The sequence below is a fragment of the Mesoplodon densirostris genome, chromosome 7 (genome assembly GCF_025265405.1).
Source record: "Mesoplodon densirostris isolate mMesDen1 chromosome 7, mMesDen1 primary haplotype, whole genome shotgun sequence".
In the NCBI taxonomy this organism is placed as follows: domain Eukaryota; kingdom Metazoa; phylum Chordata; class Mammalia; order Artiodactyla; family Ziphiidae; genus Mesoplodon; species Mesoplodon densirostris.
Window position 1 is genome coordinate 115,721,622 of NC_082667.1, and position 25,226 is coordinate 115,746,847.

At 44.5% G+C, this 25,226-nt stretch overlaps 1 protein-coding gene across 2 annotated transcripts in view; it reads right to left on the reverse strand.

Annotated features, from left to right (window-relative positions):
- Positions 1 to 25,226, reverse strand: part of CLMP (CXADR like membrane protein) — a 107,084-nt gene that overhangs the window by 8,180 nt on the left and 73,678 nt on the right. For both annotated transcript variants that reach the window (XM_060104173.1, XM_060104174.1), the window contains exon 3: positions 12,338 to 12,495. In XM_060104173.1, coding sequence (XP_059960156.1) covers positions 12,338 to 12,495 — 158 coding nt within the window. The remainder of the gene's footprint in view (positions 1 to 12,337; positions 12,496 to 25,226) is intronic.

The window sequence follows — 25,226 nt, forward strand, 5'->3', positions numbered from 1 at the left end:
ACTAAAAAAAGGCAGCAAGCATATGGGAGTCCCCCAGGCACATTTCTGGCTGCAGCTGTTCCAAATTGTTTCACTCTACTTTAAGCCCTTAACCCTATTGTCAATCACGTGATGCTCTGCAGCACGGGAAATGCTTTCCTGAAAAGATATGAAGCCATCCAATAAAATGGCCATAAATGCTCTCACCATTATATCAAAACTTTTCAGTATCATCCATTTTGCCCTTACCACCCCTCTGAAAAAAAGTGTTTTCTCCTTTTTCTGCATGTTCTTTTTCTTCAGCAAATATTTATTGAACGCATCTGCTGGGTGCTTTGCTGGGCACTGGAAAACAAGCAGGAATAAGACACAGTTCCTACCATGGGGCCTCACAGTTTTGTGGCGGGGGGGAATGGGGGAGCAGCAAGTAAAATTAAGGTAAACACTGTAATCGATAATACACTTAAAACGTTTTCAGTATTCGATTTTGTCCCCTCACTTCAACCAACACCACAGTTGTGATAATTCTGACATCTTTGTCACTATCGCCAACATATTTTTGAGCTCCAGTTTTATATTTCCAGCTACTTGGCCCCTATAGATGTCTGTCTTCTCCAGTCTACTTTACATAATAATGTAAATTAATGCCAAGTTAATATTAATGTAAAACTCACGCTAGCTCTTTCCCAGATCAAAAACCTTTCATGGCTCTGCGCCGCCTCTGAATGATGACCAGATTCAGACCAGGGACATCAAAATGATCTCTGCATTACCTTCCCAACCTCATTTCCTATTTATTCCCCCTCACATTCCTGGGTGTAGTCAGGGTACATTTCCCTTGCTTTCATATGAGGTGCGCTTTCTTTGTGCTCACATGCCTTTGCCCACTGCATTTTTCCACTTAGAAACCCCTTTCTCCATCTCTCCACATAAAGAATCCCTATTCATTCTTTTAAACCCCAAATCAATGTTAATTCCTTATGAAACCTTCCCTGATAGGACACTCAGACTAAGAATGCTGTCATCCATAGCATGTCTTGGCACCTTTTTTTTTTTTTTCGCAGTACGCGGGCCTCTCACTGTTGTGGCCTCTCCCGTTGTGGAGCACAGGCTCCGGACGCGCAGGCTCAGCGGCCATGGCTCATGGGCCCAGCCACTCCACGGCATGTGGGATCCTCCCGGACCGGGGCACGAACCCGTGTCCCCTGCATCGGCAGGCGGACTCTCAACCACTGCGCCACCAGGGAAGCCCCCTTGGCACCATTTTTATGTGAGGAGAAAGTGTGAAAGACAAGACATTGGGCAAACAGGTTGCTGGATCCTCTTTCTATAATTCTGGGCATTGTCTGGGAGATCCTTCAGGCCGCTCTGATTTTATGTATGTCTGTTGCCATCGACTGTCTTTGGCTAGGCAATTTTGCAACCCGGCAATCATTTATTTAATAAACACTAATTGAAAACATACTCTACACTTGGCACTGTTCTAGAGATGATAACAATACAGGGAAATGAATTTTATAAGTGTTGTCAGGGACCAGGACATGCCACCCCCAAACATGCCACTTTGCACATGCATAAGGATAAATTTCAGCGGAAGTCACTTGAGCTCCTGAAATCCTTTCTCTGCCCAAAAGCAGAGCCTCCCCAAAGAATTTGTGTCCATGAATCCCCTTTCCCAGGGCAACTCTAACCTCCCCTTCTGGGAGATCAGAGGTGGGCATCACACCCAGACATTGTCACAAACTACCACATCTCCCATCTATTCTTCTAAGGGTCCATTTATCTTTCCAAAAGGTCATTTGCTTTTCCATAAGTGCCCTTTCTACCCCTCCCGTCCCACACTAAATTAGGTGTACTCTAACCGCCTCTTTGAGTTACTCATTGCTGGGTACTCCCAGGTGTTACTTACACAATGCATGGGTTAATAAAATGTTTGCTTTTTTTCTTATTAACCTGTCTTTTGTCAATCTAACTGACAGTGCCCCAGCCTGAACACCTAGGAGGGTAGAGGGAAAAAGATATTTTTTTCCTCCCTTACAGTTTTAAAGAACTTTTTTTAAAAAAGGTGAAATCGCGACTCTCATATACATAGAAAATAAACATGTATCAAAGATTTTACTTAACTCGTTAATTAATGATGGAACCGGAAAGCTGTTACAACAGGTTCACAGGAGAACTGGACTAAAGAGTTTATATTCTCCTTTGGACAAAAATCCATTTGCATCCCTATGAACAGGAACCATTTCCATCCTATGGATAGGAAGCTTGGCATCACCATCAGCATTCCACAAGTTAACTTCCATTTCTGCAGAAGTTAATACATGAGGAAAATTAGACCCTAATTCATCTCCAGAAAACTTGGACTCTAAGCATAAAGCTGATGTTCAGGAGGCACCTCCCTACGGTGTATTGCAGGGAAGGGCCAAGTCTTCAGGCTCAGGTACAGAGAAAGCCACTTTGGTATGACAATGAGGGGAATTAGATCCCTTGAAGGCTGTTTCCCGTGCGTTCCCGCTCCCCTACAGCTGCGTTCCTTAGGGTGTGGTCTCCAGGTTCAACTCGCTGAGTCTTTACATTAGAGAACCTGAAAGGTTACTGGGAACAGCACTATGGGGGTGTCTGCTTCTTACTGGGATGAGGGTGGAGAGGGAACTGGGGCAGCTTTGCTAGGACAGCACCATCAGGCTGCTCCCTAAGGCTGAGGCGAACTCTTCAAAGACGTCTTAAAGCAAATTGCGGGAGTCCCCTAACCACGTGGTCCAGTGGTCAGGACTCCGTGCTTCACGGTAGGGGGCACGGGTTTGATCCCTGGACAGGGAACTAAGATCCCACATGCCACGTGGCACGGCCAAAAAAATAAAACAAATTGGCAAGCATGGCCCGTTAGAGAATATTTAGGAGAGGGAAGAGAGGGTAGGAGGGAGAGTCATCCATAGGTAAGGCTGGACATGTGACCAAAGGCTGGACTTGAATCTTAAGCTGAAGAGATCCAAGATGACAGTCATTCATTCAACACATTTTGAGCCTCCACTATGTGCCAGCACCTGTTTTAGGCACTGGGGAAATTTCAGGGAACACAACATGTACATATACAGCCCTTGAGAAGCATATATTCTAGTGATGGAAAACAGACATAGAAGAACATTATATGGGAGACCTGACAGCGTGAAATACTATGAAAATACAGAGCGGGGGAGGGGGGTTCTGGGCCAGGGAGACAGACTGCAATTTAAATAAGGTCATCAAAGTAGACCTCACTGGAAGGTGAAATTAGAGCACACACTCGAAGGAGACACAGACCTAGCCTTGGAGTTATCTCGGGGCAGAGAGGTCTAGGCAGAGGAAAGAGCCAGTGCAAAGGCCCTCAGGTGGGAGGGCGCCTGGCATGTTTGAGGAACAGCAGGGAGGCCAGGTAGCTGGAGGACAGTAGATGAAGTCAGGCGCTGGGGCCTCATCATGTAGGGCCTCGTGGGCCGCTGTAAAGATGGCTTTTACTCTGAGGGAAATGGGGGGCCACTAGAGGGCTCTGAGCAGAGGAGTATCAAGACCGATTAACGTTTTGAGAATAGGCTGTAGGAGGCCAAAGGTGAATACAGGAAAACCAGTCAGGAGGCTATTGTAGTGAAGATCCAGGCAAGAGATACGCTGCCTGGAAGGGAAGCAATGGAAGTGATAAGAAGTCATCAGATTCTGAATGGATTTTGAGATAGAACCTACTAGATTTCCCAATAGACTGACTGAGCAACTTATTGAAATGTTTGTGGCATAAGAGTGTGAACTAAAATTCGTATTTATGGCAAAACAAGAACGATTTAAACATAAAGATTCTTCCTTGCCCTTTGCCCCCACCCCCCAACCCCGCTCTGCATCGTGTGTCTGCATTTTGCACTGACCACACCTCCCATCAGCAGGAATGCCTGCTCAGCTGTAAAGAGCAACATTCTCCTAGCCTCAGCAAGACAGCTCCTTAGAGATAATATTCCTTCTTGATCTTGTAAAGGGTCACATGACCCACCACGATGGTGCTTAAATCTGAATTATGTAACCTGTTGATCATATGTCATTTAATGTACAGCCCTCTGGCTCAAAAAACATATATAGGGCTTCCCTGGTGGCACAGTGGTTAAGAATCCACCTGCCAATGCAGGGGACATGGGTTCGAGCCCTGGTCCAGGAGGATCCCACATGCCATGGAGCAACTAAGCCCGTGTGCCACAACTACTGAGCCTGTGCTCTAGAGCCCGCGAACCACAACTACTGAGCCCGTGTGCCACAACTACTGAAGCCCGTGCACCTAGAGCCCGTGCTCCACAACGAGAAGCCACTGCAATGAGAAGCCCGTGCACTGCAAGGAAATGTAGCCTCCGCTCGCCGTGACTAGAGGAAGCCCGTGTGCAGCAACGAAGACCCAACGCAGACAAAAAATAAATAAAAATAAAATAAATACATAAAAAACGTATATAAAGTGTGTCTTGACTTCTAAGGGGCAGAACAGTTCTCAGAGCTTTCTGAGATGCTCTTCCCGGGTTACAATCCTCAAACTGGGCTCAAATAAAATTTTCCAATTCTTTCTTAGATTGACTGATTCATTTTTCGTCGACAAGAGAAAGAGGAGTCCAGGACTACTCCCAGGTTTTTGGCATGAGTCCACACAGGGAGAGAACTGCCCTCGACCAAGAGGGAGAAGACTGCACAGAGCAGGTTTGGGGTCAGAGCGTGGGGAGTGGGGAGGGGTCAGGAGCTTAGTTTTGGACTTACTCCATTTGAGGTACCTGCTGGACACCCAAAGGAGGTGTGGAGTAAGCAGCTGCATACTTGTGAGTCTTCTGTGCCAGGGTGAGGCCTGGACTGGAAATAGGCATTTAGGAATTATAAGCATGTGGTTGGTGTTTAAAGCCAGGAGACTGGGTAGGATCGCTGAAAGCATGAATAAGAGGCCAGGAACACAGAAGGGAGAATGAGGCTATTCATATAGTGGATATGGAAACACAAGATCGAGAACTCCAGTAAAATACCAACAACCTCAGAGTAAAACGAATGACGTCATCTTGGATTGCTTAATATACAAGTCCCACCTCACCTCTAGATGACAGCTCGTCTTCTTCCCACCCTCTCTTCCTAGAGGCTCTCTGAGTCACTGGTGAAGTCTCAGGGAGACCACAGACCAGGAGGAGGCCTTGGAGGCATGGGGGAGGGGAAACAGCCAACTGGAGAACTAATTCTCCTCGTTATCATTCCAGTAGAGGCTCTCTCCCTACTCCAGCCGGAAAACTGCCACCTGCACAGCTTACCCTCTAGGGAGGTGCCTCCTGAACACCGTCTTCAAGCTGAGGAATATTCCGGAAAGTACAGGAAATTAATGGGGAGGGGCAGAGGGCTTTAACTCTAGGAATCTTGGGTTCAGATCCGAGCCCTGAAATCTATCAGGCAAGTCCTGCATGTTTGCAAGTCCGAAAGGTTTAGAGTCCAAGTTTTCTGGAGATGAAGTAAGGTCTCGTGTTCCTCACATATTAAAAGAAAACTACTGTAACAATCCTTACCCTACCGACTTCACAGGGTTATAGGAAGAATTAAATTTAAGATGGGAGTTCCCTGGTGGCCGAGTGGTTAGGATTCTGGGCTTTCACTGCTGTGGCCCAGGTTCAATCCCTAGTCGGGGAACTGAGATCCCGCAAGCCATACGGTGTGGACAAAAAAAAAGAAAAAAAAATTTTAAGAGACAACATTTGAGAATGGGCACAATTCCTTCCCTCGATGACCATTTAGCAACTTCTCAGCACAGCGCTTGGCTCTGGGATCAAGCATGTGAATTAGATGTAGACATGAAAATCCACCAACACAATACAGTACACCCACTCAGGGTTTTTTGTTCTTATTTAACAAACACGTATGTGGTATTTATTTTGTGCTGGGCACTGTTCTAAACACTTAACAAATATTAACTCCTTGCATTCAAGAAAAAAAAAAGGCAGCATCATACAGTGAAAAGTTTAAGACAAGATGAAGGAGATTAAGGAAGTAGGCTCTCCAGTACACTGCTTAGATTTAAGGCCTTTCTTTTGTTTAATAAATATTTGTAGAGTGCCTTCCATGGGGTGGGTACATGTATCTTTAACCAGAAACTGGGGCCCTGCAGTTGAATCCTGCTAGAATGGGGTAGTTCTTTGGGATCCTCCTGTAGTTGCTAATTAATAACTGCATTTCCCACTGAGGCTGGGCATCCCAGGGAGGAGTTCTCAGGGCCAGAGAGAGGTTTCTATCCTATTCTTATCCCTTAAAAGGCAACCAGCCTCATGTGCCAGGAGGTGGCCAGCAACATTTCTGAATAATTTCTTCATCCCACCTCACTGCTTTTTGTTTTTCTCCCAATCAGATAAAACCTATGAACTCTGACCCAGAAAAATGTACATGACATCTTATTTTGCAGACAATTCCTTAGGGTTCCTGGTGTTCAACTTAAAGCCCTGTGCTTTAGACTCAGACCAGGAGGAGCTAGGACCACATCTTCCCGATATGGTACTTGTTGGTTTTCAACGTTTGCAGGGCGTTCTTGCCCCACCTCCTGCTGCACTCCATGGGAAGAAGAGGTTTCTTACAGGGTAGAGGAGCTGCCATAGAAATGCCAAACCAGTGGGACAATGGGGAGAGGATGAAACACATTAGCAACAGGAAAAAACTGGAAGCTTTAGAGCTCACCTCGTCTCTAAGAGGGAGTAGGGGGGGCTGATGTTTGGAGATAGAACAAGTAAGCGTGGAACACTTAATAGGCACTCAATTAATGTTATTTTCTTTCTTTTTTCATATTTGTGTACATTTATGTAGGTACACATCACCTATGTGCTTCCTAAGAAGAACAGAGACTCTAAACCTAGAAATCAGTACAGAGCTGGGTGATTTTTAGGGACTTTTGGGTTTTGTGGGCTGTGGGAGGTTGGTGACCCTTTGTGGTCTAGGGGATTTCTTCCTTGTTCATTTTAGTATCTGGACTAATATCAGGAGATACCTTTGTCTCAAAAGGTACTTTTGACTTCGGAGAGCCTTAGGAGGTGTGGTCCAGAGTTGAACCTGACTGCTTTGGACTGTTAGAAGTTCACTACCGTAGGAGCTTTCTAACGTTTTGAACAGGCGCACACTAAGAAATACATTTTTCTTCCTGACCCAGCACACACAGAGCGTACACATATATAACTGAAACATGAGTTTCATGAAACAGCGTATGCGCCATATGCCCTGATACTGTCTAGTCTATATTAAAACAAAATGTCTGGTTGCTTAGGATCCACTACTGAGTCCTAATTTTGAGAAACGCTACTGGCTGGGAAGTCGGTAGTCCTCTGTATTCAAATGAGAGCTCCTCCACCTACAGCTGTGTGCCTGGGCTCAACTAATGAAATTTTCTAAACCTTAAGGTCCTCAACTGTCACACAGGAACAAGCTACTTCATAGGACTTTTGTGGGATGAGATAGTAAGCGTTCATGATCACTTTTATTAGGCAGATTCTGGGTTCAAGGAAGCCCCTAAGGTTTCCAAACTGTTCAGCCCATTCATTCCATTCATTTCTATAGTGAAGCTCTCCTGGCTAAAAGCCTCCATTGTTTCCCATCACCTGTGCACGCTGTGGTCTACAGTTTGACCCTCTGAATGTGGCCCCTAAGGCCAGTGCACTCTGGACCGCACCTCAGCTTTGACCCCTGCCCTCACATCTCTGAATAGCCTAGTCCCCAAACTTGATTCCGAACAACGTCCTCTGATGTGTCTTTGTCTTGAATCATACAGTCTTCTCCTTCTGAAATGCCTCTCCTTTTATTTTTACCTAAACAACACCTACACAGGTCTCAAGATCAAGCTTGAGGGTCACCTTCTGTGTATACAGGCTTTCCTGGTGTATTGCTTTTCCCTCCCTTTCCCCCAAATCCTGTCTTAATATTAAATGAAGAAAAAAGAGATAACTACAGGTAAGTATTTAACATCTTTGGGAAGCAGAGATTATACAACTTCAAAATATTTTTTTTTTTTTTTTTTTTTTGGCCACGCCACCCGGCTTGCAGATTCTTAGTTCCCAGATCAGGGATCGAACCGTTTCCTCAGCAGTGAAAGCATGGAGTCCTAACCACTGGACCGCCAGGGAATTCCCCCAAAATAATATTAATAGGGACTTCCCTGGTGGCTCAGTGGTTAAGAATCTGCCTGCCAATGCCTGCCTGTTCCGGGAAGATCCCACATGCCGCAGAGCAACTAAACCCATGAGTCACAACTACTGAGCCTGTGCTCTAGAGCCCGCGAGTCACAACTACTGAGCCCGTGTGCCAAGCCCGTGTGCCACAACTACAGAAGCCCACGTGCCTAGAGCCTGTGCTCCGCAACAAGAGAAGACACAGCAATGAGAAGCCCGCGCACTGCAATGAAGCGTAGCGCCCACTCGCACAGCCAGAGAAAGCCCACGTGCAGCAAGGAAGACCCAACACAGCCAAAAATAAATAAATTTATTTAAAAAAATAATCTTAATATAATTAAATAACCCGTATTTAATATGAGAATTTCACAACACTTCTGACATGGGTTGGGGCTCAGTTACAGCCTTGCAATTTGACTTTTTTTTTTGTTCAGACACACATTGAATCTCAGATGCTTGTGTGCCTTTCTGTTTTATTTTGTTTTTTAATTCTAGGGGATGTAGTGCTGAGACTAAGCCATGGATCAATAGGGGTGTGATGGGGGAACAGTGAATAAATTTAATCCTTCTGCAAACAAACAAATTAAATATATGAATCACAGCTGTTGTAGGGCTGTTTGTCTTATGACATTCCTGGTGGACCTGCTCCGGATGCATTTTTAGGGAAAGAAGGCAGGACAATTTGCTAGGACTCCAGTGGAACAGCACAACTTTCTGGCAGTTGCTCTGCTGTGCCAGGCCCTACGTAGCAGTTGTGAAACTGCCTTGAAGGAGATGGACGTAGGCCCCTCTCTGTTTTAGATCAGGATTTTTCTTGCTTAAAGCCAAAGAGAAAGGGGAAAGGGTTAAAGAGTGGCCAAGAGGGTTGGCATGGGAATTGGAACATTTCTGTCCTGATTTCTCCAACTGAATAACAGAGGGGACATGTTGTGAGTTTCTGACTGACCTTGGGGGAGGTGAGCACTCTTACTTTGGAAATTCTACCATGTTTCCAAAGCTCCAGATTTCTAGTGGCCATGTTCTCTAGGTTGAAATTCAGATATTCCTGAGGTTGGCTACCCACCCCTAAATGTTCCCTGCATATCTGAGCATCCTAGACAAGAGGGATCAAAGTGTTTCTGCTCAGATTGAAACGCAAAGCTAACCTTGGGATATAGGTCATTGGTTAGCCTCACATCCGGGAATTCCCTGGTGGTCCAGTGGTTAGGTCTCTGAACTTCCACTGCAGGGGGCACCGGTTCAATCCCTGGTTGGGGAACTAAGACCCTGCAAGCCGTGCAGCGCGGCCAAAAAAATAAAAAAGAAAAAAGAAAAACAAGCACCGCGTCTGTTGCAACCCTTCCTGTAGTTTCTTCCTCGGTCCCCCTTACTCTCACTCCCAACCCCCTGGCAATTAACCAGCTCTGGCAACTTCACCCACTGCTTGGTATCCCAACTCCCCACGACTGTAGTTTAAGCCCTTATCCTATAGCTGGAAACTGTTCAACTGACCTTGTTTCTGCTGGAGTCCCACTTAGATCAGCCTCACAGAGCCAGAGTGCATGCTCTAAAATGCAAAGATGCCCTTTTCACTCTTAAAAGCCTTCAAGAACGCCATGACATCGTAGGAAAAATTCTCAGCTCCCTGGTATGAGAGGCAAGACCTTTCAGTTTCTGGTCCTACAACCCCACAGGCTCACACTTGCACTCCTTGAGAAGCACACCTTGACCTCTCCCCTCCTCCAAAGGCTCTCAGCCAGTGGCTCCTCCTTTGTCTTCCTCTAGAGCACTCTGCTTATCTCTGTCATGATATGTATCTCTTCAAGTAGCTCCTTTATGAGAGAGAGTATGTGTGTTTAGTGGGAATCTAATATTTATTATATTTAACTAAACTGATTTTTGGTATTTCAGAACTTCCAACAATGCTCAGCTTTTTCCAGCAACAGAGTCTCTGCATAATTAATTCTGTCTGGAATAATTTTCTCCCCATATTCTCCTGATTTCCTATATAGCAGCACATTTTCTCATTTCAAATTATTTATGAAGGTGACATAGCTAGTGGTTAATAGCCCAGGTACCGATATCAGCGTGCCCAATTTCAAAAATGGGTGACTTTAAGCAATTTTCTCACTTTGTATGTGTATACGCACGTGCCTTAGTTCCTTATTTGTGAAATGGCACCAATAATCCTGGTTATGAGGATTAAGTTAAGTGAGATAGTATGTGCTAAACAGATTTGTGCCTGGCATGTAGCTAATATTTATTGCTCTGTCCTTAAAAAAAATTTCTTGGGGGAGATTGGGATTGACATATATATACTAATATGTATAAAATATAAACTAATAAGAACCTGCTGTATAAAAAAATAAAATAAAATTCAAAAAAAATTTTTTTTAAATTATTGAATGACATTTCGCTTTAAGCTCCAAGAAGGCAGGGATGCTGATATCTTCTTCACTATTGTACTCCAGTGCCTACCGTAGCATACAGTAAGTGCAAAATAAATTCATGCCATGTGAATGACTGAATAAATGGCAATCCTTACTTCAGAGCATTCACTGAAGATAAGTAGGGAACTGGGCCTGCTTAGCAGAGTGATAACAGAAGCCATATCAGTGGCGCCTTCTTTAATCAACCCTTATGTTCACTTGGCTACATAACCAAGCAACTTTTTTTTTCTTTAGTTTAAATGAAACTGCTTGGGTGAAAGTTAGATGAGTGGCATCATTCTTGGATTTTTTTTTTTTTTTTTTTTTTTTTTGCGGTATGTGGGCCTCTCACTGTTGTGGCCTCTCCCGTTGCGGAGCACAGGCTCCGGATGCGCAGGCCCAGCGGCCATGGCTCACGGGCCCAGCCGCTCCGCGGCATATGGGATCCTCCCAGACCGGGGCACGAACCCGTATCCCCTGCATCGGCAGGCGGACTCTCAACCACTGCGCCACCAGGGAGGCCCCATTCTTGGATTTTTATGAGAGGAACATGGCCTCTTATTTACTTCCTTCAGAAATGAGAGTATCATGTCTAGGATTGATTATGAAATTGTTGGAATAAACATGCACAGGTTAAGGTGACCTTGCTCTCGAGAGAACAGAGTGAGTCTTGGGATGATGTACTGTGAGAACAAAATGACAAGCAGTATCAAAATAACAAGGTGATGTAGGCAGCTCTGTAAGCAAGTTAAACTCCAACCGGGATCCTGAATTTTATTTTCAGTGGAAACCTTTGCTTCTCCCTGCATAAACCACCTTATGAAATTAGTAGTACAGAGGAGAGGAAAGGACAGCTTTGCACTTCTTGTAGGAAAAGAAGTAAAGTTCTGAAAACGAAGGAAAGTCTAAAGTCAGCTTCCCTGGGTTATAGTTTTTTGTTTGTTTTTTTAAAATCACAAGACTTTTAACACAAAGATTTTTAAAAATAAGTCAGTGGGTAAAGGGAGTAAGAATAGTTATGCTAGAAAACCTAGGTTGAGGCAAGGTATGGTGGCTGAGTGCAGCCAAGGCAGAATGGATGGTAACAATAGGTTACCTACTTCTCATTCTCTAATGAAGACCAGACCAGGGGGTCACCAGGAGCAGACTGTGACAAGTTCTGCTCACACCGCCAGAAGCTTATAGAAACCAATGGACCACTCTGGTGGTCCTACAGAACCTGAGCACTGTAGACTCAGGGCCAGCTCCTTTGTTTTCCAACTCTAGAACCAGTATCAGTTCTTTTGCTAACCAGTTATACATGTGTTAAACATTTCCATTTATGTCCCGTACTTGTTCCTCTGTATCCTATATTGTTCATCATATTACACAATCTTAGAGTTCAGAAGGCATGAGTGTGCAAAGCTTAAGCATCGGCAGGTGGGGATGGTTTCAGAGGAGGAAGAGGAGCAAGATTCCCAGCACAGGTGTGGCTCTGGCCCACAGACCAGGCAATCAAGCTACTTCATCCTAGTCCCCTTCATAGGAAAGACCCTACTAGTGCAGATTCCCTCCTTAGGCAAATGATAGACAGCTTTCTCGTAGTTCTTGCTTGCCCAGGAAACATAGAATCTCTTATCCTCACAACCCAGTACCCTTTCTTGTTTATAGTTTTGCATCTGGAAGACTCTAGCCTTTTTCTAGCTAGAAAAGCAGTTCCAGCCCATTCTGACACAAGGAGAAAGGCGAGGGAGGATGGGAGGAGAGGAGGCGGGGCTCTAGCCGGCGCACACTCACCACTTTTTGGTTCCCTTCATGATCGGTGAGCAGCCATTCAATATCCAGGGTGTCTTTTTCTGGGAGCCCCAGTTGATGGTGACAGGGCAAAGTGACCTTTTCCTCTGCCACTCTCTTGATCTCAGTGTGAGTCCCCAAGGTTCCAACACAGTAGGAAACTGGAAGAGGAAAACCTCTGATGAATCACGCAGAAACTGGATGGCAACGTGCAGGAAGCAAATATTACAACTAATAGTTATTGGATGTTTCTGTGGGCAAGGGGCGAGTCAAAGTGTTGGAAGAATCCTGGACCAGAAGTAATAGAAGTCCCGGGTCTCACACTGGCTCCTCCATGTTAATTGAATTCATCATATCTTCCTTAACCCCCCAAATTACAGTCCAACTAATGCCCACCTTTCCTACCTTACTGGGTTTTCAGGAACAATGAAATAACTCAGGTCAACAACAGCTTTGTCTTTTGACCTTTCTCTCCTCTACTAGCAAAGGCTTCCAAAAGGACGGAACTTAAAAGGGAAGGCAGGGTTGGCCTCCTCCCAGAACAGGCTCCAGATACTGGTTCACTCCTGAGAATCTTCTTAAAGTCAGGCTGCCCTCACAGAACTCTGAGTAAGAGCAACTCTGAGTAAGTGCAGCATTGCCTCTGGGAACAAGTGGGCTCTTACAGGCAGTCCCTGCTTCCTTTATGGACACACATTCTCCTACCTTGCCACCCCCACCAACTTCTTTCATTCTCTGTAGTTTCTTTTTTTTAAAAATTGAGTTATAATTGATATAATATTCTATATAAGTTACAGGTGTTCAATATAGTGATTCACAATTTTTAAATGTTATGCTTCATTTATATTTATTATAAAATATTGGCTATATGCCCCATGTTGTACAGTATATCCTTGTAGTTTATTTTATACATAATGGTTTATACCTCTTAGTCCCCTACCCTTTTATTTTCTCTGTAGTTTCGTAACCTATGGCTTCACAATATCCAGCAGCACTTTCTGTCCAAAGCAGAATCCCAAGTTACCACATTTGGATCCTGGCCCTTCATCCATCCAATATTCCTTTGGCCAACAGGAATTCAGTTCCACCTTTGCTTTCTTTAACTGTCATCTTTTTCCAGGAATGGTATGGTGTCAGCAACTTTACATCCCAAGTTCACCTTCTCTCCTTCCTATTCATCTCTTAGTACCTGACTTTTTCTTTTTTCTTTTTTTTTTTTTTTTTACTTTTTGGCTGCACTGCATGGCATGTGGGATCTTAGTTCCCCAACCAGAGATCGAACACATGCCCCCCTGCAGTGGAAGCTTGGAGTCTTAACCACTAGGAGTCTTGACCTCCAGGGAAGTCTCTCTTAGTACATGACTATTAAATCTACGGAACTGATGACCGATTGATATAATGAAACCTCACCTGATTCTAGGTATGATGTGTCTGGCATTTAAGGTGTGCTTTAGCTCTGATCCTCCTTTACCTCCTTACACAGTGATAGAGAAGCTCAGCGTCAAAAATGATCTCTTTCAAGCCATTCACAATGGAACACAACCTCTAAGATGGAACAGCCCCAAGTGCCAGGGCTTGTGTGAAGCCCTCTCTCTGGCAGAGAACTCACTCTGTCACTTTATTTATTTATTTTTTATTAAGGTTTTCAAAACATTTATTTCTTGAAAGTTAAAATGTGCATAATAGGAAACCAAAGAACACAAGAAGCAAAAAACAAAGTCATCCATCATCACAGCATTTACCATTTGATGTGTCCTTCTAGGTCTCGTTTGTGTACTTAAACAAAACTAAGCATCCATTTTTATGTAATTAAGATCATACAGTTATGTATCATGCTTTTTCACACATCATGAATATTTACCATTTCAAAGTCCCAAAGCTATGAGTATTTTGATAACCAAAAATACATTACACCAACTCAATCTGGAAGGAAAAAAAATGTAATCCTTTCTTGGCGACAAAAGCTTCAGAAAAGACAAAAATGGCAACAGGCCTCTAGATAAAGATATTGGCAGAGTTATGATTAAAATACTACATTCCCTTACCGTTCAATTAAAAATGAGACATAAAGCAACACAGTACCCAAAGTATAATGCTTTTAAGAGGATTCATTATCTGATCTAAACTATTAAAGTATTAGCAAGGAGGTATGTTTCCACTGAATTACTTAACAATGTATTCCTATAGTACAGCTAAGAGATGCACACACATCAACGGTTATCATCCAAATATAAAAAGGAACACATCCACATACTTCCCTTCCCTTTATACTTCCTTCTGCCTCTCTGCTGCCAACCTAATGAACAAGTCCTGGTGTACATTTCTCAGATGGTTTAACGATTCCATGTCCAAGATGCTACTTTTTTACCAATTGTAACAAAGATATTTACAAATTGGTTAATTCACTAGCTCTACTTTTTATCATACATTGTCACCTCAGGACTCCTAAAAAGCCTAGATGTTGCAAAATAATGAATGAACCTTGTCCATTATAAGCATTGGTACTTTACAAAAATGCACATTTAGACCTATGGTTATAACCTAAAACTGTCTTCTAGATATGGAGATATTAGCTAAGAGCCCTTCCCTTCACCCTTCCTCTTACCCCTCCTCCAGCATATCAGCGACTAAGTACAGGACTATATCTAGCTCCAAGAGGTGGATTAACATAGACGCTCCCAGAAGACACAGGCCTTCCTAAAAACCAACAAAAGGGCATTTATTAAGGGGTTATTTTACTACCTCTACTTTTAATATACTTTGGGCATTAGGACCTGCTTATTCTTTAATACACAGCAATCTTAACTAAAACACACAAATAGAACAATGGTTAGACAATCTGAACTTGTCTAAAGACTCATGGGCACAGATCCCTTCTCTGTGCTTCCTTCCCTGTCCGCTCCACACCTCCCCACCACCCCGTGAATAGTCAGCTTACTCTCCAAGACTCAAGTTTAACAATTTCCACTCCCCCAACAGAAAAAAAAATACTTAAAAGGTCTTACTTTTAACTCTCTATTTTCAACATGTGTTGTGCACTTTTACACATCTAGAAAGATTAGATGTTTCAAATACAGATTTAAGTTTGTCCACTATGTACACCCATAGTAGCACTGAAGAAACTGCACACAAAGGCTATAGTCACAAAGTGTCTCCTAAACAGGAACACTCTGGCCTAGAAGCTTCCCCTTCTCATCTCTATCAACCCAGTGGACAAGAATAATAAGCATCTGTAATGCTTAGAGGGGATTTTAACAAATTCACTTCCTCCAGTTGTTTTCAGAAGTCTTTCCTATGAATTTTAACACAAAGTGTACACAATGTATTTGTCAGCTATTTTTGTCATAAACTGGCAACCTCTTTAACATCCAGGAAGACTAGATGTTGTAAATTTGGACCCTCTGTCTTTTATGTACACTGTGTACATAGCCAAGTAAAACAAAACGCAGAGACACACCAGACAATGGTTAGTCTTGGTATAAAGCCCTTTACACTTTCTTCTTTCTCCCTGAACCAGCACAAATAAAATAATGTGTGCTGCTCAGAGAGGTGGTTTGATCATTTTGATCACTCCATTTCTAAAAGACAGTATTTCATATGAATTTTAACAAAAGGGTGTATCTACAAAATATGTTACTTCACTACCTCTACTTTTAACATACTTTGTGCACTTCTAAACACCTAGAAAGACTAGATGTTTCAAATAAGGACTTAAGTTTGTCCACTATATACACAGTAGTGTTGAATAAACTACACACATGTAACAACGGTTAGATCTGAAAGTGTCTTCTAAATAGGAACATTCTAATCTAGAACACTTCATTTCTCCTAGTACCTCCTTTTCTGCCATCCATCCAACATTGGGCAAGGACAGGCACAGGTGTCACTTAGATGTGATTTACAATTTCACTTCCAAAGGCCCTTTTCAGAAGACGGCCTTTCAATGAATTTTAACACAAAGTGTACAAAATGTGTTAGTTTACTAACTCTACTTTTGTCATACATTGGCAGCCTCTTTAATATCTAGAGACTAGATATTATAAAATTGGGACCCTTTGGGCCAGTATATACAAAATATATACAGTAAAGTGAAACAAAATGCATGTAACATATAGAGCAATGGATAAGCTGAAATGCTCCAGTTCCTGCTAGCAAAACATCTTCTGCAATCTTCCCTCCCACCTCCCTAAACCCAATGAACAAGCACAGAGTATACTGTTCAGAGAGGAGGTTTAACAATTCCATTTCCAAAACTATTTCCCATCAGTTTTTAAAAGCTATTTACAAGAAGCATTATTCTACTAAAACTACTTTTAAATACATCAAGCACTTCTAAACATCTAGAAAGAATAGATATTTCATTTAAGAACTTACTTGTCCGCTATGTACACAGCACTGTTAAATAAAATTGCACACATGTAACAATGGTTATAATCTGAGGTATCTTCTAAATATGACCATTTTGGCCTGAACCATTTTCCTCCCTCACTTCCTTCTCTCCACCGCCAATCCAGTGGACAAGTACATGCATGTGTAATGCTTAGAGGTGGCTGAACAAATTCATATCCAAGAGTCATTTACAGAAGACAAGCATTCTTATGAATTTCAATAAAGTATACAAAATGTGCTAATTTTACTACTTTGTCATACACTGGCAACCCCCTTTAACATCTACAGACTAGATGCTGCAAAACTAGGACTCAATTTGTCCATTATATACACTATATACACAGCAAAACAAAATGAACATACAAAAAATGGTTTTGTCTGAAAATGTCCCGGTATGAACACACTAGCATATGACCTTTTGCAATTCTTTCCCTCCCTCCTCCAAACCACTGAACAAGTATAAACAATAGCATACTGCTCAGAGAGGTGCTTTAACATTTAACATTCCCAAAGACAGTACTTCCTGTGAATGTTAGCAAAAAGATATTTACGAAGTGATATTTTACTACCTCTACATTTAACATACGTTGGGCACTTCTAAACATCTAGATGGACTAGCTGTTTCAAATAAGGACTTAATTTGTCCACTATATACAGAGCAGTACTGAATGAACTGCACACATGTAACAGTTATAATCTGAAAGTGTCTTCAAAATACCAGCATTCTAGCCATTCTAAGACCAACCCCGTTCTCTCTCGCCCTGCTCCACCAACCCAGAGGGCTATCATGCTCAAATTTTCAGAAGACAATCTTTCCTAGAAATTTTAACACAAAATGTACAAAATGTATTATTTACTAACTCTATTTTTGTCATACACTGGCAACCTCTTTAACATCTGCAAAGACTAGGTGTTGTAAATTAGGACTCATCTGTCCATTATATACACTATATACACAGCAAAGTGAAACAAAATGCAGGAACACAAAAAAGACAATGGTTAATCTTGCCTCACTATCAACACACTGGCACAGAGCTCTTTGCACTTCCTTCTCCTCCCCCCGACCTCGAACCAGTGCACAAACAAACACAGTGCATACTGCGTACTGTTCAAAAAGGTGGTTTGGCCACCCCTCCCCCCAAAAAAACCCAACATTTCATACGAATTTTAACAAAAAGATATTTACAAAATGTCTTTTTACTACCTTTACTTTGAACATATATCAGGCACTTTAGAACATCTAGAAAGACTAGATATTTAAAAAAAGTACTTATTGTCAACTACATATATAGTAGTAAGGAGTCAAATGCACACACAAAACAATGATTCTAATATGCAAATGTCTTCTGTGACCAGTCTGGCACAGAACCTTCTTTTCTTCCTCCTCAACGTCTTCCATTGCATTTCCTGTAACCCACTGAACAAACGTGGACCTCTGTGGCTCCTGATGTCGCCTCTAGTGGTGGTCAAACAACTGCATTTCGGAAAGTCATTTCCAGAAGACATTTCTTTTTTTTTTTTTTTTTTTGTGGTACGCGGGCTTCTCACTGCTGTGGCCTCTCCCGTTGCGGAGCACAGGCTCCGGATGCGCAGGCTCAGCGGCCATGGCGCACGGACCCAGCCGCTCCGCGGCATGTGGGATCCTCCCAAACCGGGGCACGAACCCGTGTCCCCTGCATCGGCAGGCGGACTCTCAACCACTGCGCCACCAGGGAAGCCCCAGAAGACATTTCTTTTCTATGGTTTTTTTAAAGAAACAAATGGGCATTTACAAGACATGGGACTTTAACTCTATCATACGTCGGCAACCTCTTCACATCCAGAAGGCCTATATGCAGCGAAAAGTTTTCTTTTGAAAGGTTGGGGGGAAAGTTGAGAGCAGCCTTTTCATATTATATACACAGGCCTTCTATAAACGGCCAGTAAATCTTCCCAAAAGGTGGCGGGCACTTCCTATTGGCCGCATGTGGTACGTGATTCTACCATTTCTATCTTCCGACATCGAGCTCTTGGTAGAACGACGACCAACCGCCCGATGACACGCGAACGTTCCACCCGTCGTCGACCGGGGCTCCGCTCACCTTCCGGGCCCGTTAAGGCCTTTGTCCGTCGTTGTCCGGACGAGGTGAGGTCTCGTCCAACTGGGGCAGAGAGGTCACCTCAGGTCCCGGATCCGCGCGGGCTCCAAGGCTTAAGGGTGCCCGAGCTGGCGTCCACGTAGACACGCCTTCTCGAGCCCTCGAGGCTCTAACAGCCCTCCGCGGCGTTCCAGTGGCCGCCATTCTTCTCGCCCTGCCACGCCCGACGCCCAACGGCGCCACGTCCTCTGTGGCCTGCAGGAGGCTTCGCCTCACCCCTGCAGCGTGGGGTCAAGAGACCCGGCGGTGGGCGGCATCTGGGCTCCGAGGGGCCGCCGCCATTAGGTCGCGGAGGTGGGGTGGGGGAACAGTACGTTGCTGCTTCCAGGCTCGGGAACTGCCAGTGGGCGGCTGCGGCGAGGGCTCTGGGGCTCGGCAAAACGCAGCCTGAGCCTGTCCCGGGGGCCCCCCACCTCTCTTATTCCCTGTACATTTCCCCAAATTGATTAGCAGCAAACCTGTAGGAAGGAGAAGGGCCTGTCTTCTTGCCTGCAGGGAAGTGAAACAAGGAAGAAGGGAGCAGAGGGCACTGTGGTTCTCGCTCGGGGTGGGGGGGCTGATGGGCTGAAATGCAGGGGCCCTCGGAGGTAGACGGCAAGAGAAGCAGCGGGTGGACTCCCAAGCTCCATGGCCAGGAAAGGAGACTAGAGAAATCTGCTGAGCATAAGAAGGGGCCTCAGCACCAAAAGACAAGCCCCTCGTGGGGTCTAACTGACATTCGCAAGAAGGTTTCCGTTATTTCTGTCTAGAACTTGACACTGCAGTGGGCTTGGCCGCCATGTAGGGAGCACTTCCAGTGGTGTGGCTCTGCACTGAGCAGCCACTCTATAAAGAAAGGATTATTATCCAAAATTACTGAGGAAATGTAAAGAGGGGGTTAGCAACTTGCCCGATATCATACAGCTAGTGCAATGTGGCAGTGCTGGGCTCCACCCAGATCTCTCTCACTGCGGAGCTCACACTGACAACCGTGCTGTGCTGCACGTGCCCTTTGTTTTTCGTTTTTCATTTTTACAGCTTGTTGGTATTTTAATCATCAACCCCTGAGTGCTTTATTTGGTCTCTACACAGGTGACCATTTGTGTTTGATCTCTACACAAATGACCATTTCTCCAGTGCTTTTTCTGGAGAGACAACAGAGACAGCAAGGTCTCAGTTACCTGGTAGACACAAGGCAGTACTTGATGAACTGCTAGAAGAACTTTCCAGGACTTCTTCATCCTCCTCTGGCTGATTTTCATTCTTTCTTTTATTCTGCTGGTGGTAGAACACTAGTATCATTGACTTCTTCCCTTTCTTACATTTTCCCACACTCTGCCAAAGAGTTGATTTTACCTTCATGACTATCTTCCGTATCTTCTCGCTTTCCTAGTCCTGGAGTTGAAAAGGGGCCTTCCTCTTCCTCTTGCCTTTGACGCTTGGTGTTTGTTGCTGGGAACTTCTGGTGTGTATATCTCTGAATCCGAGTTAGGCTCCTGTGGTTTCTCAGTTACCTCTGCCATGTTGTAGCAAAGGTGTGATCTCGTGCCCTTTGTTTTATGTGGCTTCCTGGACGTCTGGTTCTCCCGTTAGCCTCTAAGCTCCTTGAGATCAAGTTCTGTTCACCACTGCATGCCCAGAGCACTCAGCCTGGGTCTCACACACTGCAGGTGCTCAATAAATATGTGTTGGATGGATTTGAATCTAACCCACACCATGATTTTACCAATGAGCAACCTGAGGTCTGGGAATAAAGGAGTCGGCCCAAGGTCCTACTGTTAGGGGAACCACTGACCAAAAGTGCCCTTCCTGGCCAGGCACGACAGTAACCACTGGATTCCCAAGCTCCATGGCCAAGAAAGGAGACTAGAGAAATCTGCTGAGCATAAGAAGGGGCCTCAGCACCAAAAGACAAGCCCCTCGTGGGGTCTAACTGACATTCTCAACAAGGTTTCCGTTATTTCTGTTTAGAACTTGACACTGCAGTGGGCTTGGCCGCCATGTAGGGAGCACTTCCAATGGTGTGGCTCTGCACTGAGCAGCCACTCTATAAAGAAAGGGTTATTATCCAAAATTACTGAGGAAATGTAAAGAGGGGGTTAGCAACTTGCCCGATATCATACAGCTAGTGCAATGTGGCAGTGCTGGGCTCCACCCAGATCTCTCTCACTGCGGAGCTCACACTGACAACCGTGCTGTGCTGCACGTGCCCTTTGTTTTTCGTTTTTCATTTTTACAGCTTGTTGGTATTTTAATCATCAACCCCTGAGTGCTTTATTTGGTCTCTACACAGGTGACCATTTGTGTTTGATCTCTACACAAATGACCATTTCTCCAGTGCTTTTTCTGGAGAGACAACAGAGACAGCAAGGTCTCAGTTACCTGGTAGACACAAGGCAGTACTTGATGAACTGCTAGAAGAACTTTCCAGGACTTCTTCATCCTCCTCTGGCTGATTTTCATTCTTTCTTTTATTCTGCTGGTGGTAGAACACTAGTATCATTGACTTCTTCCCTTTCTTACATTTTCCCACACTCTGCCAAAGAGTTGATTTTACCTTCATGACTATCTTCCGTATCTTCTCGCTTTCCTAGTCCTGGAGTTGAAAAGGGGCCTTCCTCTTCCTCTTGCCTTTGACGCTTGGTGTTTGTTGCTGGGAACTTCTGGTGTGTATATCTCTGAATCCGAGTTAGGCTCCTGTGGTTTCTCAGTTACCTCTGCCATGTTGTAGCAAAGGTGTGATCTCGTGCCCTTTGTTTTATGTGGCTTCCTGGACGTCTGGTTCTCCCGTTAGCCTCTAAGCTCCTTGAGATCAAGTTCTGTTCACCACTGCATGCCCAGAGCACTCAGCCTGGGTCTCACACACTGCAGGTGCTCAATAAATATGTGTTGGATGGATTTGAATCTAACCCACACCATGATTTTACCAATGAGCAACCTGAGGTCTGGGAATAAAGGAGTCGGCCCAAGGTCCTACTGTTAGGGGAACCACTGACCAAAAGTGCCCTTCCTGGCCAGGCACGACAGTAACCACTGGATTCCCAAGCTCCATGGCCAAGAAAGGAGACTAGAGAAATCTGCTGAGCATAAGAAGGGGCCTCAGCACCAAAAGACAAGCCCCTCGTGGGGTCTAACTGACATTCTCAACAAGGTTTCCGTTATTTCTGTTTAGAACTTGACACTGCAGTGGGCTTGGCCGCCATGTAGGGAGCACTTCCAATGGTGTGGCTCTGCACTGAGCAGCCACTCTATAAAGAAAGGGTTATTATCCAAAATTACTGAGGAAATGTAAAGAGGGGGTTAGCAACTTGCCCGATATCATACAGCTAGTGCAATGTGGCAGTGCTGGGCTCCACCCAGATCTCTCTCACTGCAGAGCTCACACTGACAACCGTGCTGTGCTGCACGTGCCCTTTGTTTTTCGTTTTTCATTTTTACAGCTTGTTGGTATTTTAATCATCAACCCCTGAGTGCTTTATTTGGTCTCTACACAGGTGACCATTTGTGTTTGATCTCTACACAAATGACCATTTCTCCAGTGCTTTTTCTGGAGAGACAACAGAGACAGCAAGGTCTCAGTTACCTGGTAGACACAAGGCAGTACTTGATGAACTGCTAGAAGAACTTTCCAGGACTTCTTCATCCTCCTCTGGCTGATTTTCATTCTTTCTTTTATTCTGCTGGTGGTAGAACACTAGTATCATTGACTTCTTCCCTTTCTTACATTTTCCCACACTCTGCCAAAGAGTTGATTTTACCTTCATGACTATCTTCCGTATCTTCTCGCTTTCCTAGTCCTGGAGTTGAAAAGGGGCCTTCCTCTTCCTCTTGCCTTTGACGCTTGGTGTTTGTTGCTGGGAACTTCTGGTGTGTATATCTCTGAATCCGAGTTAGGCTCCTGTGGTGTCTCAGTTACCTCTGCCATGTGGTAGCAAAGGTGTGATCTCGTGCCCTTTGTTTTATGTGGCTTCCTGGATGTCTGGTTCTCCCATTAGCCTCTAAGCTCCTTGAGATCAAGTTCTGTTCACCACTGCATGCCCAGAGCACTCAGCCTGGGTCTCACACACTGCAGGTGCTCAATAAATATGTGTTGGATGGATTTGAATCTAACCCACACCATGATTTTACCAATGAGCAACCTGAGGTCTGGGAATAAAGGAGTCGGCCCAAGGTCCTACTGTTAGGGGAACCACTGACCAAAAGTGCCCTTCCTGGCCAGGCACGACAGTAACCACTGGATTCCCAAGCTCCATGGCCAAGAAAGGAGACTAGAGAAATCTGCTGAGCAGAAGAAGGGGCCTCAGCACCAAAAGACAAGCCCCTCGTGGGGTCTAACTGACATTCTCAAGAAGGTTTCCGTTATTTCTGTCTAGAACTTGACACTGCAGTGGGCTTGGCCGCCATGTAGGGAGCACTTCCAATGGTGTGGCTCTGCACTGAGCAGCCACTCTATAAAGAAAGGGTTATTATCCAAAATTACTGAGGAAATGTAAAGAGGGGGTTAGCAACTTGCCCGATATCATACAGCTAGTGCAATGTGGCAGTGCTGGGCTCCACCCAGATCTCTCTCACTGCAGAGCTCACACTGACAACCGGGCTGTGCTGCACGTGCCCTTTGTTTTTCGTTTTTCATTTTTACAGCTTGTTGGTATTTTAATCATCAACCCCTGAGTGCTTTATTTGGTCTCTACACAGGTGACCATTTGTGTTTGATCTCTACACAAATGACCATTTCTCCAGTGCTTTTTCTGGAGAGACAACAGAGACAGCAAGGTCTCAGTTACCTGGTAGACACAAGGCAGTACTTGATGAACTGCTAGAAGAAGTTTCCAGGACTTCTTCATCCTCCTCTGGCTGATTTTCATTCTTTCTTTTATTCTGCTGGTGGTAGAACACTAGTATCATTGACTTCTTCCCTTTCTTACATTTTCCCACACTCTGCCAAAGAGTTGATTTTACCTTCATGACTATCTTCCGTATCTTCTCGCTTTCCTAGTCCTGGAGTTGAAAAGGGGCCTTCCTCTTCCTCTTGCCTTTGACGCTTGGTGTTTGTTGCTGGGAACTTCTGGTGTGTATATCTCTGAATCCGAGTTAGGCTCCTCTGGTGTCTCAGTTACCTCTGCCATCTTGTAGAAAAGGTGTGATCTCGTGCCCTTTGTTTTATGTGGCTTCCTGGATGTCTGGTTCTCCCATTAGCCTCTAAGCTCCTTGAGATCAAGTTCTGTTCACCACTGCATGCCCAGAGCACTCAGCCTGGGTCTCACACACTGCAGGTGCTCAATAAATATGTGTTGGATGGATTTGAATCTAACCCACACCATGATTTTACCAATGAGCAATCTGAGGTCTTGGAATAAAGGAGTCGGCCCAAGGTCCTACTGTTAGGGGAACCACTGACCAAAAGTGCCCTTCCTGGCCAGGCACGACAGTAACCACTGGATTCCCAAGCTCCATGGCCAAGAAAGGAGACTAGAGAAATCTGCTGAGCATAAGAAGGGGCCTCAGCACCAAAAGACAAGCCCCTCGTGGGGTCTAACTGACATTCTCAACAAGGTTTCCGTTATTTCTGTTTAGAACTTGACACTGCAGTGGGCTTGGCCGCCATGTAGGGAGCACTTCCAATGGTGTGGCTCTGCACTGAGCAGCCACTCTATAAAGAAAGGGTTATTATCCAAAATTACTGAGGAAATGTAAAGAGGGGGTTAGCAACTTGCCCGATATCATACAGCTAGTGCAATGTGGCAGTGCTGGGCTCCACCCAGATCTCTCTCACTGCGGAGCTCACACTGACAACCGTGCTGTGCTGCACGTGCCCTTTGTTTTTCGTTTTTCATTTTTACAGCTTGTTGGTATTTTAATCATCAACCCCTGAGTGCTTTATTTGGTCTCTACACAGGTGACCATTTGTGTTTGATCTCTACACAAATGACCATTTCTCCAGTGCTTTTTCTGGAGAGACAACAGAGACAACAAGTCTCAGTTACCTGGTAGACACAAGGCAGTACTTGATGAACTGCTAGAAGAAGTTTCCAGGACTTCTTCATCCTCCTCTGGCTGATTTTCATTCTTTCTTTTATTCTGCTGGTGGTAGAACACTAGTATCATTGACTTCTTCCCTTTCTTACATTTTCCCACACTCTGCCAAAGAGTTGATTTTACCTTCATGACTATCTTCCGTATCTTCTCGCTTTCCTAGTCCTGGAGTTGAAAAGGGGCCTTCCTCTTCCTCTTGCCTTTGACGCTTGGTGTTTGTTGCTGGGAACTTCTGGTGTGTATATCTCTGAATCCGAGTTAGGCTCCTGTGGTGTCTCAGTTACCTCTGCCATGTGGTAGCAAAGGTGTGATCTCGTGCCCTTTGTTTTATGTGGCTTCCTGGATGTCTGGTT